Source organism: Cyclopterus lumpus, chromosome 15 (assembly GCF_009769545.1).
Source record: "Cyclopterus lumpus isolate fCycLum1 chromosome 15, fCycLum1.pri, whole genome shotgun sequence".
Taxonomy (NCBI): Eukaryota; Metazoa; Chordata; class Actinopteri; order Perciformes; family Cyclopteridae; genus Cyclopterus; species Cyclopterus lumpus.
Genome location: NC_046980.1, coordinates 17529912 through 17544004, shown reverse-complemented (window position 1 = coordinate 17544004; position 14093 = coordinate 17529912). Strand labels below are relative to the sequence as shown.

Here is a 14093-nt window from a genome sequence, read left to right as displayed (position 1 = left end):
GTACACCAACGCTACTCGGTTGCTGAATACACTAATGTTACTCGGTTGCTGGATACACTGACGTTAGTTGGATGCTGAATACACTAATGTTACTCGGTTGCTGGATACACTAATGTTACTCAGTTGCTGAATACACTAACGTTACTCGGTTGCTGGATACACTAATGTTACTCGGTTGCTGAATACACTAATGTTACTCGGTTGCTGAATACACTAACGTTACTCGGTTGCTGAATACACTAACGTTACTCGGTTGCTGAGTACACCAACGCTACTCGGTTGCTGAATACACTAATGTTACTCGGTTGCTGGATACACTGACGTTAGTTGGATGCTGAATACACTAATGTTACTCGGTTGCTGGATACACTAATGTTACTCAGTTGCTGAATACACTAACGTTACTCGGTTGCTGGATACACTAATGTTACTCGGTTGCTGAATACACTAATGTTACTCGGTTGCTGAATACACTAACGTTACTCGGTTGCTGAGTACACCAACGCTACTCGGTTGCTGAATACACTAATGTTACTCGGTTGCTGAATACACTAATGTTACTCGGTTGCTGAATACACTAATGTTACTCGGTTGCTGAATACACTAATGTTACTCGGTTGCTGGATACACTAACGTTACTCGGTTGCTGGATACACTAACGTTACTCGGTTGCTGAATACACTAACGTTACTCGGTTGCTGGATACACTAACGTTACTCGGTTGCTGGATACACTAACGTTACTCGGTTGCTGAATACACTAACGTTACTCGGTTGCTGAATACACTAACGTTACTCGGTTGCTGAATACACTAACGTTACTCGGTTGCTGAATACACTAACGTTACTCGGTTGCTGGATACACTAACGTTACTCGGTTGCTGAATACACTAACGTTACTCGGTTGCTGGATACACTAACGTTACTCGGTTGCTGAATACACTAACGTTACTCGGTTGCTGAATACACTAACGTTACTCGGTTGCTGAATACACTAACGTTACTCGGTTGCTGAGTACACCAACGCTACTTGGTTGCTGAATACACTAAGGTTACTCGGTTGCTGAATACACTAACGTTACTCGGATGCTGGATACACTAACGTTACTCGGATGCTGGATACACTAACGTTACACTAGCGTTACTTGCATGCTGGATACACTGACGTTAGTTGGATCCTGGATACACTAATGTTACTCGGATACTACTAAAACTAACTGAAGTCTTCTTCACTTTCCTGGAGTCAACGAGCACAAGCAGATAGTCTACAGGAAGAGGGCCACATTGCTATTCAAATTGAAACAGTTGCCAACCTAACTCATAACGATACAGAGAGCAAAATACCTCAGTTAATTAAATCCACGCCCTAAATTAATACATCTACTCAGTGTATTTCACCGGTGTTTCTGACCACGAGTCAAATCAGACACGAAAACGTATTAAACAAAAGCCATTTGGCTTTGATTACTAGGTTATATTTATTGGCTATAATTTAATTGTTGGAAGAATACATAATTTATATATTTCCCATTATCGGACGACAATTAACTGACAGACATGCATTGTGCATCCTTAACTTTAAATGATCTGTATCTACCCTATTAAGAGCAAGTTTGAATCTTTTGTTTACTGCAATCCATGGCAGTAACCCCCCACTCTGTTAACACGCTGGAAGACATTTGTTCTGCAGTGTTGCAAGTGAATGACCCACAGAGTGGCACAGTTAAAAGCAGCCAGCCTGTTCAATGTGCAAAATCCACACAGCAAAAAAAACTAAAGAAAATGGCATCTTAGCTCAAACATTCAGTCTGACGTAAGTGCAAAATCCCCACTGCGTGTCCTGCTGAGGGATGTACTGGCAGCACTCAACATGAAATGATTCGGATAAGGGTAAATAAAACCTTAATCGTATATTTTTTACATCAAACAAGCATCCACATGTGGCATTCTATCAGCTACCAGTCCATCATTACTGCATAGCATGGCTGCATGCACAGTTTCCAGAAAGGTGCATATGAATCCAGCTCCAGATGGCCCATAATCTCACACAGCAGTATGTGTGATGACCATGAGTCATCTCCAATGATGTGTAACACATGGGGCCCTCTCTGGCAAACCAAGACATGGCACACAGACACTGACAGCCATCGCTGTCAGAGAAGAGCAGAACGCAATCACAAGCGCAGAGCAAAACTATGTTTCTCAAGAGAAATTTAACGGATGACAATGAAACATGAAGTGATTGAAAGTAATGCCCCATTTGAACACTACACGGTACCTCAGCCATATTGATGACTCCCACGGCCAAAGTTTTGTAACCCAGCATAGTTCGATTTTTGTAGCGTTTCCTCCTCTGCAGCATAATCTGCAGTCGGTTGGCATCCCTCTTCAGAAAATGGGGGTACTAAAAAACAAAAACAAATATAAAGTCAGATAATAACGCAGACCATATAATATATTAAATCAGCCTTTAGATGGAAACCCACATGCAGGCTTATTGCAACGAATAATCTTTGTTAAGCATTTAGCGGTGTTCAGCTTCTGTTTCTGGAAAATAACAGGAATTCAAGTTAAGTCAAATAATTATACAAAATTGCATATATATTCACTGTTTATTATAAGACCACTAACTCAAGATGTCCCTGTCCTTCATTGTCTTTTGATGCACACCTTTTCTGTGCCAGCTATTTCTTTTTAAGTTTCAATGAGTTCTCTGATGCTATTTTCTCTCTGGTCGACTTCATGTCTCTGGTGGATTTCATTGCATCACCTGGCAACTGCTAGTCTGTGCCACCATAAATGTAGCATAAAGTGTAGCCATGTCATACTATCAACATCAGACATCTCCAGCATTTCACTAGCCAGTGTGCAAGATTTGAAATCTACTTGGTTGTGGACTGCAAGCATTGCTATTTAAGAAGATGCATCTGCAGTCAGAATGCTGTTTGAACTGAATATTAACTGATGATGTAGAGGTATGACACACACTCGGTTCAAGTTCATGTGTAAATACAGCCAACAGCACAGAGCCAACATGGTGGGTGTTAGATTCTGCAGTCTTACTGACTGAACTGTTAAAAAGAACTGTCTGAACTGTTGGTGAACTGTCATCTCTTCAGAACTAGATTTCTCTCCGAGACTTAGTATTTTATCCTCAGGCTATCCTTAGTATTTAATCCTGTTTGCTTCTGGAGTCATCATTGAGCATCATTGAGCTCTCAGGGCCACCAGTCATAGGTAAATCGACAACTTCATCACTTGTCCTGGCTTAGTTCGCCTTTATAGTTGTCCGTCTAATCCAGTCCACAATTAGTCAGCATGCATGCAGTGTCTATTATTTTCAAATTAGAAACAGTCTGAAAATTCTGCTTCAGTGACTGGTAATAATTTCTTTCTGCACAGAGTACGGTTGCACTGTGTGCACATATTTAGATACACATAGTTATACACTTTTGCTCTGGGTTTGGAAGGGGCACAAGTGCGAATAATGGCTTCAACACAATCCTCCCCACCAAGTAGCTGCCATATCAGTGTGAGAATTCACAGTATAAAGAGTGCTTGCCTGTAGTGAGAATGTGAGCTCCAAGTCCGTCTCCATCAGTCCACTGGGTGGGAGGACGTACTCATTTGACCTCAGAAGACGCTTCGAACCCTGGGTGACAAAGAAAAGCAAAGTTCAATTGTAAGCACATTTATAAATACAACATATACAAACATTATACAGTACATCAGTGGTTCCTACCCACAAATCCCTCATCTTTGGCAGTTTCTTGTGCCAATATCTATCAGACAACTGACTGAGTGTGCAAGCCTTATTTTCAGATTCACACATTTATGCAGATTCACACCTTGAGTACAAAAAGTCCTCTACTCCTTCACTGCTTTATAGAGAACAGTGCTACGAGAAAAACGGAAATATGGGTCAGGTGACCTACCAAAAGAGATATCAGAAGGTTTTCCGAACTGACACAAGGATTAAAAAATTCAGCAAACTAATCACAAGCCTACAATTAATTTGCTCTCCTCAAAGTGATTGTCGTAAAACACACTTATTTAAAACACGACAGAAACAAAGTCTATCGCCTATTGTAGCAGGTCTCGTGCGTTTAAAAACCCTGCATATACACGCTTTTTTTGGTGGGGATGAAGATATTAGCTACTGCTACCTTCAGGATCTTAGGAACAACTGGCTAGGATTCTTAATCGCTCCTTGAGAGGGATGTTTGTTCCAGGTGAAATGAGGACTGTGACCAAATTTAACTATATTACCCAAAGCTTGCTATTTTCGTTGAGAGATACTCGCCACCGAAGTGAATTCTGGGAGCTGGCAAAAAACGTATTGCGGCCAAACAGCGCAGGGATTTGAATGCCACCAAATTAAAGGACACAGACCCCCAGTGTGTCCTCAGAGAACCCATCTCAGCCTTTAGCGAGTTTATCCGACGAGCCTCGGATTAAAGACTATCATGTTCCTCGCCAAGTTACAGTTTAATTATCTTTAAGCTTAACGTTTTTTTAGTTTTTTTATTACCTCTTCTAATCTTGAAACTGGGAGTCAGCGTGTAAACGTGAGACCAGGAACAGCTTGTAAAATATCAAGTTCACAATCTAATGTCAAGCTGTGAGAGCTGAAAACTGGTATCTTGTTGTTGCGTATTATATTTGGCATCATCAACTGCTGTAAATATTTCACAAGTCGTCATAGCTTAGTTTAGGTGTCTGCTGAAGCTGCCAAAAGAATTAAGTAAGACTTGGTGTGCAGCATGGAGCTGTAAATACATCCTTTATCTGGCTTAATACCCTACAAACTCTTGAATAGTCCGATGCAGGACTAACACTGGATCCTAATGTCATCAGAGCTGCAAAATCATGTAGCAGACACCAAATTAAATGGTTGGGTGTGTGCTAAGGAGGAGGGGTGGGAGGGGAGCAATGCGCGAACACATGCGCATGAGCGATTTGAAATTAGTTGTACACATTGCATTATGCATGTTTCAAACAGACGCAATAAAGCAGAGCTTTTACATACGCACACTCACAACCTGTCAACTCCCTCACATCAACCAAGCAGCGTTAACAGTTAACAGCCGAATGGATAAAAAACAAACAAGCTTGCATATAGAGTCTTCTCTGGAACAGAACTGACACCACGCAAACCCATTTTATTCTCCATTGAAAATTAAAGCTCTTTGACAACTACGGCGTGTTAAAACTAAATATGTTTCCGGGAGGCTCAGTGGCCCGTTGTTGTCTCAGAGAAGGAGGGACCTGGGTTTGAATATTAGCCCTGGTCATTCTTGTTCACTGTTTACATGTTCCGTCTGTTGCATGAAGTTGGAAACTTTCGTGTTTTAGCCTACAAACTTGTTATTAACAGTTGCAGGTGCTGTTTTTGAAGTAGGGGAGTGAACCTACGGTCCGGATGCGAGTGGGAAGAGAGTTCCAGACGGTCAATTAGTCCAATGTCAATAGTTTCAAGCAATGAAATCAAATCCTTGAAGGATGAAAGGGAACATGGGAATACAGAATGCTTAGCTTTGCTGTCACTTGCAAAGCATTCCCTTGTAATGCGCATTTTTCCATCCAGCCTGATGGATCAATATATTCGACAGAAGGACATACCAACAGTACCTTGACAGTGGCTGCAGGTTGTTTTGTATTAAGATTATTTATTAAAAAAAAATAAAATTAAAAAAAGAGGGCAGATCTCTGTCCCAGGCTGACCTTGTCACTAACTTGAGCTCCACAAAGAGGCCTTGTATGCACCCTTTTCTCATGCTCAGTGGCTGGTACAATGAATCAAGGCACAAAAGGCGAGCACTCTCAAACTGCCTGACATGCATTAACAATACAGAGCCTTGGCTGAAAGCTTGTACTGAATGTCCTTTGCCCCCCTCCCCTGCCCCCTCTCTCCTGCTACAAGCTTCTCTGCTGTCTCTCCGGGGCCACATGGGGTTTGTTTCAGCCCTTCTACTCTACCAAGCTCCACAAGCCTGTGGGAAAAGTAGAACTTTAAAACTTACCGGTATTCTCAAGGATACAACATTCTCTAAATTGACTCTCCTGTTTGCAGTAATGGCAGGAAGAGATTTAGGGTTGGGACAAGAGCTCAATGCGCAGCTGGAATGAAGAGGTTTTTTTACAGGTGTTTTGAAGCTACTGCTTTCATCCAGCACAAAACAATACACACAAACAATTGGATCATATCTGAGTGGACTGCATATGGAAGTGCTTTGGACAGCTGCTTGCTCGCCTTTCCTATCATAACCTACAACCTCAGGCGACTGCACACAGAAAAGACGGGACACGAAATGTTGCAGCTGGTTGTCTGTGGAGGCCTTCGCTACTTGAAGTGACCCCAGCGGTCTCCAGGGTGAGAAATAGAAGATTATCTCCAAGGGAACACGGACCCTCCTGGAGATTAAACTGCAGTCTCATCACCCCTGCTGCTGGGGTTTTGGGAGACGGTCCAAATGGTTAGCCATTACAAGGGTTGGTTTTGTGTGTGTGTGTGTGTGTGCCCACTTAACTTGATGAGACCCAAAGAGAGAGACAGAGAAAGAAGAGACGGCTCACTGTATGCAGAACACAGAAACGATGACGTGCGGTAAAGAGGCTTTGTCGCTCACCGTCGGAAAAACAAAACCCTCTTATTCCCCTGTCATCTTCTCTAACTGTCTCTTTATCCCCTCAGTGTCTCTGTTCTCCCTAACCAAACCTGCATTTAATGCTCCAGTTTACTGAGCTGCGATGAACATGGCTTTGCACGGCTGTCCTCTAGGCAGCTCAACAGAAATGGGGAGATTTTACGCTCCAGAGACAACGTTTCTCACGGATAGAGCCACACTTGGTTGGTAGCGTTCTCCTTCAGGATGACGATTTGTTTCTCTTTAAATAGAAAACGGTCAATTACGGCATGCAGGCAGAGTGCCGCGAGTACAAAAACAGTGAAGTTCCAAGGCTCCCGGCCAAACACCCTGTGTTGCACTCATGCAGCTGATAAACTGTAGCGCCCACCCTTCAGTTCCCCCTAAAGTAAACACTTGGTCAGCACTGTTGCCTCTCTTTGCACAGTTAGCTGCAGGCTATATATACTTAGATGCATGTCTAATTGGGCTGCAACTAACGATTATTTTAATAATCGATTAATCTGTCGATTATTCTATGAATCGGATAAAAAAACAAAAAAGCATTAATTTCCAACCCTTTATTCTACAAAACTGTGCCAGAAAATGCACAGGTAACAGGTAACATAAATTAAGGACTATAGAGTGCACCAATCTATAGGCCGCAACTGCTAATTTTTAAAAGAAAAAAGAAATTGTACATAAATAAGATGCACTCGTCTATAAACCGCAGGAAGAGGGGGCGTGGCTTGTCTCGGTAAAAACAGTTATTTCCGCCGTTCACCACGGAATAAATAACCACTAGTTCTGCTTTATACTTGTTGTGGACATCCCATAAACGTCGGAACATCTAACGCCCTGGTGTTTGGGTTCATGACACCAGCTCGGGGAATTTCACCGACTCAGTCTCGATAACTTCCGCTTCCAGCGCTGCAAGGAGCAGCAGCAGCAGCAGCAGCATGCAGGCGGGCAGGAAGGGGGAGGGGGCGTGGTTTGTCCCCGTAAAAACAGCCTTCCCCTACGGGGGAAATAACCATTAGTTCTCGCACAACGTTACGGGTTTCTCGATGGTCTTTGCTCTACCGGCTTTTTTTTTCTTCTCCGCTCCCAACTCGATAATGCAATTCGTTGCCAACTATTTTAATAATCGATTCACACACGCACACACACACACACACGGTTCGATCCCCATGCTCTCCATAGTTGCATGTCGAAGTGTCCTTGAGCAAGACACTATACCCCCAGTGTCTCCCCATAGCTGCATGTCGAAGTGTCCTTGTCTTGCTCCCTGGGCGCTTCACTGCAGCCCACTGCTCCTTAATAACTAAGAATGGGTCCAATGCATAGAAGAATTTCCCCACGGGGATCAATAAAGGATATATTATTATACAAGTTACAGAAAAAGTTGGTTCCCTCCTCTTCGCTTTTAGGAGAGTCTAATTCCCAAATTCTCTTCTCTTTCTGGGCGACTGCTAAGGAGGTTTTTTATCACTCATCGGGATTAGAAGCATGTCTGATCATCGCCTAGGCTCTGTGATTACTTTCCACAGAGCACAGCCCCGGCAAAGAATTGGGAGAAAGTGACCCGCAGGCCCCAGATCGTGACACACTGCTATCAAATGTATTTGCACTTGAGCCTGTTGCTCACATTGGACATGGGAGATTAACCCACCCACCTGGATTTTGACAGCTATGGACAGGGAGTTTAGCTCTTTATCCAGTTCTTTGAGGACGACCAGCTTTTTCAGCGTGAGGCTGCAGAGCCTGTGGAAAAGAGAAAGAACAAGATAAGTGGCACAGCGGACACAATGTGAGCACACTTTCACGACAAGCTGCAGCATATGGGGATGAAAAGCATGGCCGTACTTGTGTCTTTATTCTTCTTTAGTAAGCAGTTATGGCAATAAAAACAGGCTGCTTACAGGAATAAAAAATGACCACCAAGAAAGCAAGTGAACGACGGAGCGCAACTCAGTATTCAAGTCTTATTCTACTCAGATTCATGTCCATCCTCCTCAAGGAAAAGACATCCATGGCTTGTTGTGAAGGGGTGGCTCACCCAAGCGCTACTAAATCAGGATTCATGTTGTCAGCTTAATGGGCGAATTCTTCATGGAAGGTGACATGGCACAGATGCTCTGACGAGCCGTGCAGTAAAATGTCTTGTTGAACACAGAGGCTTATGTGACTCATTGCCATCTGTTCATTATTAAATAACACAAGGAAGAAACGTATACCTATATATCCCTCGGAAGAAGCGAGATACGCTTGTGCCTGGCACACCGGGATCCAGACTGGGTGGAGTAGTCAAGAAGTACAGTCAGATATAATGTAGTATTTAAATCAGAAAGTGACATCTAGTTCAGAGGGCCCCTGTTGACGCCTTAGGTCCAGCCCATCTTGTGACCAGAGGCAGATAAAAACAACATCAACTGAGCCAGACACAAGCTCAATTCCACGCCTCTTTCATGGATCCACAGCAATTTGTGACCTTTTAGATCCCCTTTCCTTTGACCCCCACACCCTCAGAAAACCTTCTGGGTTGGCTCTACAGAGAGACACTCCACAGAGAGTCAACACACAAGCAAAGTTAGCTAACTTCCTCCTGACCCACTTTTCCCACAAGTCCAGCTGCATTAAATTGTGATCAGTCGGAGCCAGAGTCAAGCAGGAGAAAGAAAGCAAACAGGCCCTCCCCTGCGAGGCAAGTATGACTCAAGAAGAATCACATTCAAGAGTTAGAGACGACGACAATGGGGTGGGCTGTTTAGTTAATATTCTGTGGGATGAACAATAAATGAATGGGTCAAGTCTTAAAAGGTTCAATACAACCAAACAATGTGAATTGAATAGTGAAGGTCGCAAAACATTTTACGTCACAATGTGTTTGTGTCCTCATTCTACCTAGATTCCAGCTTCACCAACTTTCTTTCCCATCAATGATATTGTGAAGAGATGTTGTCCGCATTTGTTAGCCAACATAAATGTCAACCCGTCAGTTTCTTTCCTTCCATTGAATTAATAATATGTTTGCTCATAGTTTGTATTAACAGCATAGAGGGAAAAGGAAGGATGCTACCAAACATAATTAGATCTCAAGAGATGTTTATCCAAGCAGCTGACAGAACACATCTAATGACAGGAACCTGGTGTAGAATCTCCTCTCGGACAAAATCACAGTACACTGGGATGGCACAACAGTACGACATGCGATCAATTGAGCGTAAATTGCCACTCTATATGGCTGCGTGATTACCTTGTTTGTGTTAGAATAACAAATGCAACATCTATTTGAGACTGGTGTAATTAAGTGTTAAACCTGGTAGGTAGCGCGCGTATATCCAGCTTGCCTGATGCTATGGTGAGGATGAGTCACCAGGCAGCACAGCTTTCTGTCGTCGTGAGGGAGTGAGACAGAAAGCATGGGTGATGGTTTAACAACATCTCTATCCAGTCACCGCTCTCTCTCTCTCTTCTTTCTTTCTTTCCGGAGACTGGGATACACATGTAATTAAAAAGGCTGCAGGCGCTGAAGGGGTCACCTAGGGAACCAGGGACTTTTTATTTATTTATCACAGAGGTGTTAGCTCCACTCCTGTCTGCCACTGTGGCCATCTGTTCTACCCTGGTGCCAGTCGGCCCCTGTGCTCCCGCCCAGTGCACTATGCCACCCAATCAGTCACTGCAGAGACAGGCCAGGTGTCCCACAAAAATCACTTATCGAGCTAAAATAGCCAGGAGAAGCGCACACTGGGCCAAGTGTAATTCAGCTAAAATGCATTCTCGGCATGGAGCGTTTGCCGTCGCACGTCTGCGGGGGAGGAGCTGTCATTTGTAGTATGGTCTCCCCCTCCAGTCGGCAGACACTAGCACACGCTTAAGATCAAAATAAGGGCTTGCAGAGGCCACTTGAAAGATGCATTAATCCTCCATTTTGGCATGTCGTTCCCACATTCCCAGAGAGAACCCGGGGTGGAATCGCAGCACGCCACTCTGTGCCAAACAGGACCTAAACACAACAATGTTATCAATCCATAGAGAAGACCGGGTGGGTGGAGAATCCATACAGCGGTCTCCAGTTCAATATTTCTTTTCACAGGCGGTGGGAAGCAAAGATAACTGAAGCATTTTCGGTCTGTTTCCCAGTTGATAAGAGCCCATGGGGGGAAACCCCTCTTTCAGTTGCGGTGCTTGCGTGGGTTAAGCCAACACGTCTGTCTGCCAAGCTCTTCTGATTGGGTCATCACGGCTATAGACTGAGTTTATTGATCATCACATGCACTCTGGTATCCCGGTTATTATAGACTCTTTTGCCTTAATTGTACCGTAACTCAATATTTCAATTTAATGGTACTTTATACTTTACCTCCATTACATTTATCTGACATATCATTTTCAATTTTTTAACATAACAAACCAGGTCTCCAACATTTATGGCTCGTAGCTTTCTAATTAAACGCAGTGTTCCATGTCATTTTGTGAAGAGACATTTCCCTCAAAACTGCTCAAATAATTTATCAAAGTATTTGCTTGAAAAAAAAGTAATTCAAATGTATGCATCTTTTCCCATTAATCATCTTAGAACACCCTCAGTTATATATTGTGACCCTTTGGAGGGGGCTCGACCCCCAGGTATATAAAATGTGTATGTTTATTTATATATGTATGTATATGCACATGTACACTACTTTTTTCTACATGACATCTTCAATTACTGAAATGGACACTTAAAACAACCGAGTGTCATATCATGTCAAAGCGAACCGTTATTGACCGCTCTGATGGAAGCTGCCCAGTGGGTGCCGGAGCACTCTGCAGCCAACAGGTTTCACCAATATGGCATTACTCACAGCGGTGTAAGTAGTGCTGCTGCATCTAAGCCATTAGTGCGCCCAAGACACTCGCTGTACCGCACATTAACTGTTGACCTCTTCAACCTCTAAAGTGAAGCAAGGCCATTAGGTTACAAAGCCATTTCCCCCTTGTTTGTTGTATTATAATGCTTGAAACGACACACGAATATTAGTGACGGAATCAAAACTATGGGAGATGCCAAGTGCACCTATTAGTGTTAAGTGTGTGGAGAAAAAGGCATTACAACCTCTACCATATCACTTTATATAGGCAGCAATGATTATTGGTGTCTAATGACACATTATTAGATGTCATTAGACGGAAAGGGAGCCGAGAGCTTCTGCTGAAGCCACGGAGTTCAGAAAGACGGTGCGTCGGGGAGCTACGCTAAAATCCTTTCACTTTTCTCTGTCCTGGACAAACAAAACAACTTATCAGGCAGCACACTCGACAGCCGTGGTCAAATATTTGTCTTTAGATAAGAGGCCCGTGATTGTGGGTTTTATGGCATTGTAGTGCATTATCTTATCTTGACTGCTTCACTCATTTTCTTTAATCCGCTGACGGAGAGGCTAAAAGAAAATGTCTGACACACACATTCATCATACACAGTAGTGTTTAACACCGTTGCCATGTCGGTCTCTCTCTGGCTTCAAGTGCAGACTGAATAACTTGGGCCACCTGTATTGAAGCGAGGCTGGAGTCAACGCACGCACACACACACACACACACACACACACACACACACACACACACACACACACACACACACACACACACACACACACACACACACACACACACACACACACACACACACACACACACACACACACACACACACACACACACACACACACACACACACACACACACACACACACACACACACACACACACACACACACACACACACACACACACACACACACACACACACACACACACACACACACACACACACACACACACACACACACACACACACACACACACACACACACACACACACACACACACACACACACACACACACACACACACACACACACACACACACACACACACACACACACACACACACACACACACACACACACACACACACACACACACACACACACACACACACACACACACACACACACACACACACACACACACACACACAGGGGCCTCACGCTCTTTTCGCTGGAGTCGGATCTCAAAGAGAACTTCTGGCCGAACACCAAGCTTGGGCAAGTCGCCCTTTGGTGAAACGATATGTCTGTCTGCTTATGTGACGGCGGCCGTAGTTTGTATTACAGACTTCAAAAAAAGGTATTTAGGAAACGTAAACCCCAAATCTGAAATACTCTCTGCATACGATTTCAGAAGACATGACTGGGAGCACAAGAGGGAATAATCATTCAAGATGAAGGCAAGGCCGTTGAGATCAGAGGTTTTACTCTGTGGATTGCTTGCTTTAATTAAAAAGGCAAAAACAAAAAGAAGTTCACATAGATCTTTTTGTTATGTTATAAAAATGAACTCTTTAAGATATAAATATTCAATGTTTCCATGTTCAGCAATTCCTTTTGGTTTCAAAAAGTCTAGCTTACTGTGTTAAAAAAACGAAAAATCATATAAGAGTGTCTTTTCTTGTCTGCACTGATGTTAACAAACAACGAAGACCCCGTCTCCATCAACATCCTGCAAAGCCATTAGTCCAAGATATGCTGGCGCGTAAGAGTACATGAGGCTACTATCTCAACGCTATTTCTGGACCACTTCAGTGACAGGAGCGTCTCAAATAACATGTGATTGAAACACCCTTAAGTTCAAGGGCCCACAAAGAGAGAGCAGCTATACAGCAGACAAAGGCCACTGACACAAAGCGAGCGTTGATGGATATGTTATCATTTGGCTCAGTTGGACAGATTGAGGAATCAGTAGCAGTGATTTTAACATTCATAGGGCCATAAAAAAACAACTTTTATCTCACAAACATGCAGCAAATTAATGCTCACGGCATCGATAGAGAACCCATCAAAACCATTTGAATAGAATGATATGCTGCCTAACCTAAAACACACTTTTGTAATTATTTTTCCCCTGGTCAGCAAACTAGATGATGTTTGCCAGTTCCAGGCCCTCGGATCACTGCACAGCAATTGTCAGTGGCACAAAGCAGGGGGGAAGTGGAGGATGAGTGATGTAACAAGAGGGCTGAATGAAAAAGACACTGTCTATGTTTGGTATGTGCTGGGGGGCTTCCAAGCTAGAGAGAAAAAAGAAGGAAAAAGAAGAAGAAAAAACTTCAAGTCATGCTCTTAGTGCATTCAATGTGCCTTTTCTCAAATTTTCTGTTTGAGATGTGAAGGCGGTCACATTCCTTTAACTAGAAAGAGCATTTCCTACTGAAAATGCGTTGGAATGCAAAAAGCTGAAGCTTAAAGTGAAATATTTGAAAAAATAGCTGAATATAGCTGTAAAATAACTGAATATATCTGAAAATAGCGGAATAGACGAATATATATGAAAATACAGAAAAGGCAAACTACCTGCTGAAAAGTGTTGAAGCCCAAAAGCATTTAACTGAATTGCTGAAAATCCTTGTTTAAATGTATAATTG

At 43.1% G+C, this 14093-nt stretch overlaps 1 protein-coding gene across 1 annotated transcript in view; it reads right to left on the bottom strand.

The window, feature by feature from the left end:
* LOC117743714 (phosphofurin acidic cluster sorting protein 2-like) overlaps positions 1-14093 on the bottom strand; it is a 42419-nt gene that overhangs the window by 16469 nt on the left and 11857 nt on the right. The window contains exons 2-4 of the mRNA XM_034551468.1: positions 8302-8389; positions 3562-3651; positions 2278-2403 (exon numbers count right to left, since the gene is read on the bottom strand). Of these exons, the coding sequence (XP_034407359.1) occupies positions 2278-2403; positions 3562-3651; positions 8302-8389 (304 nt within the window). The remainder of the gene's footprint in view (positions 1-2277; positions 2404-3561; positions 3652-8301; positions 8390-14093) is intronic.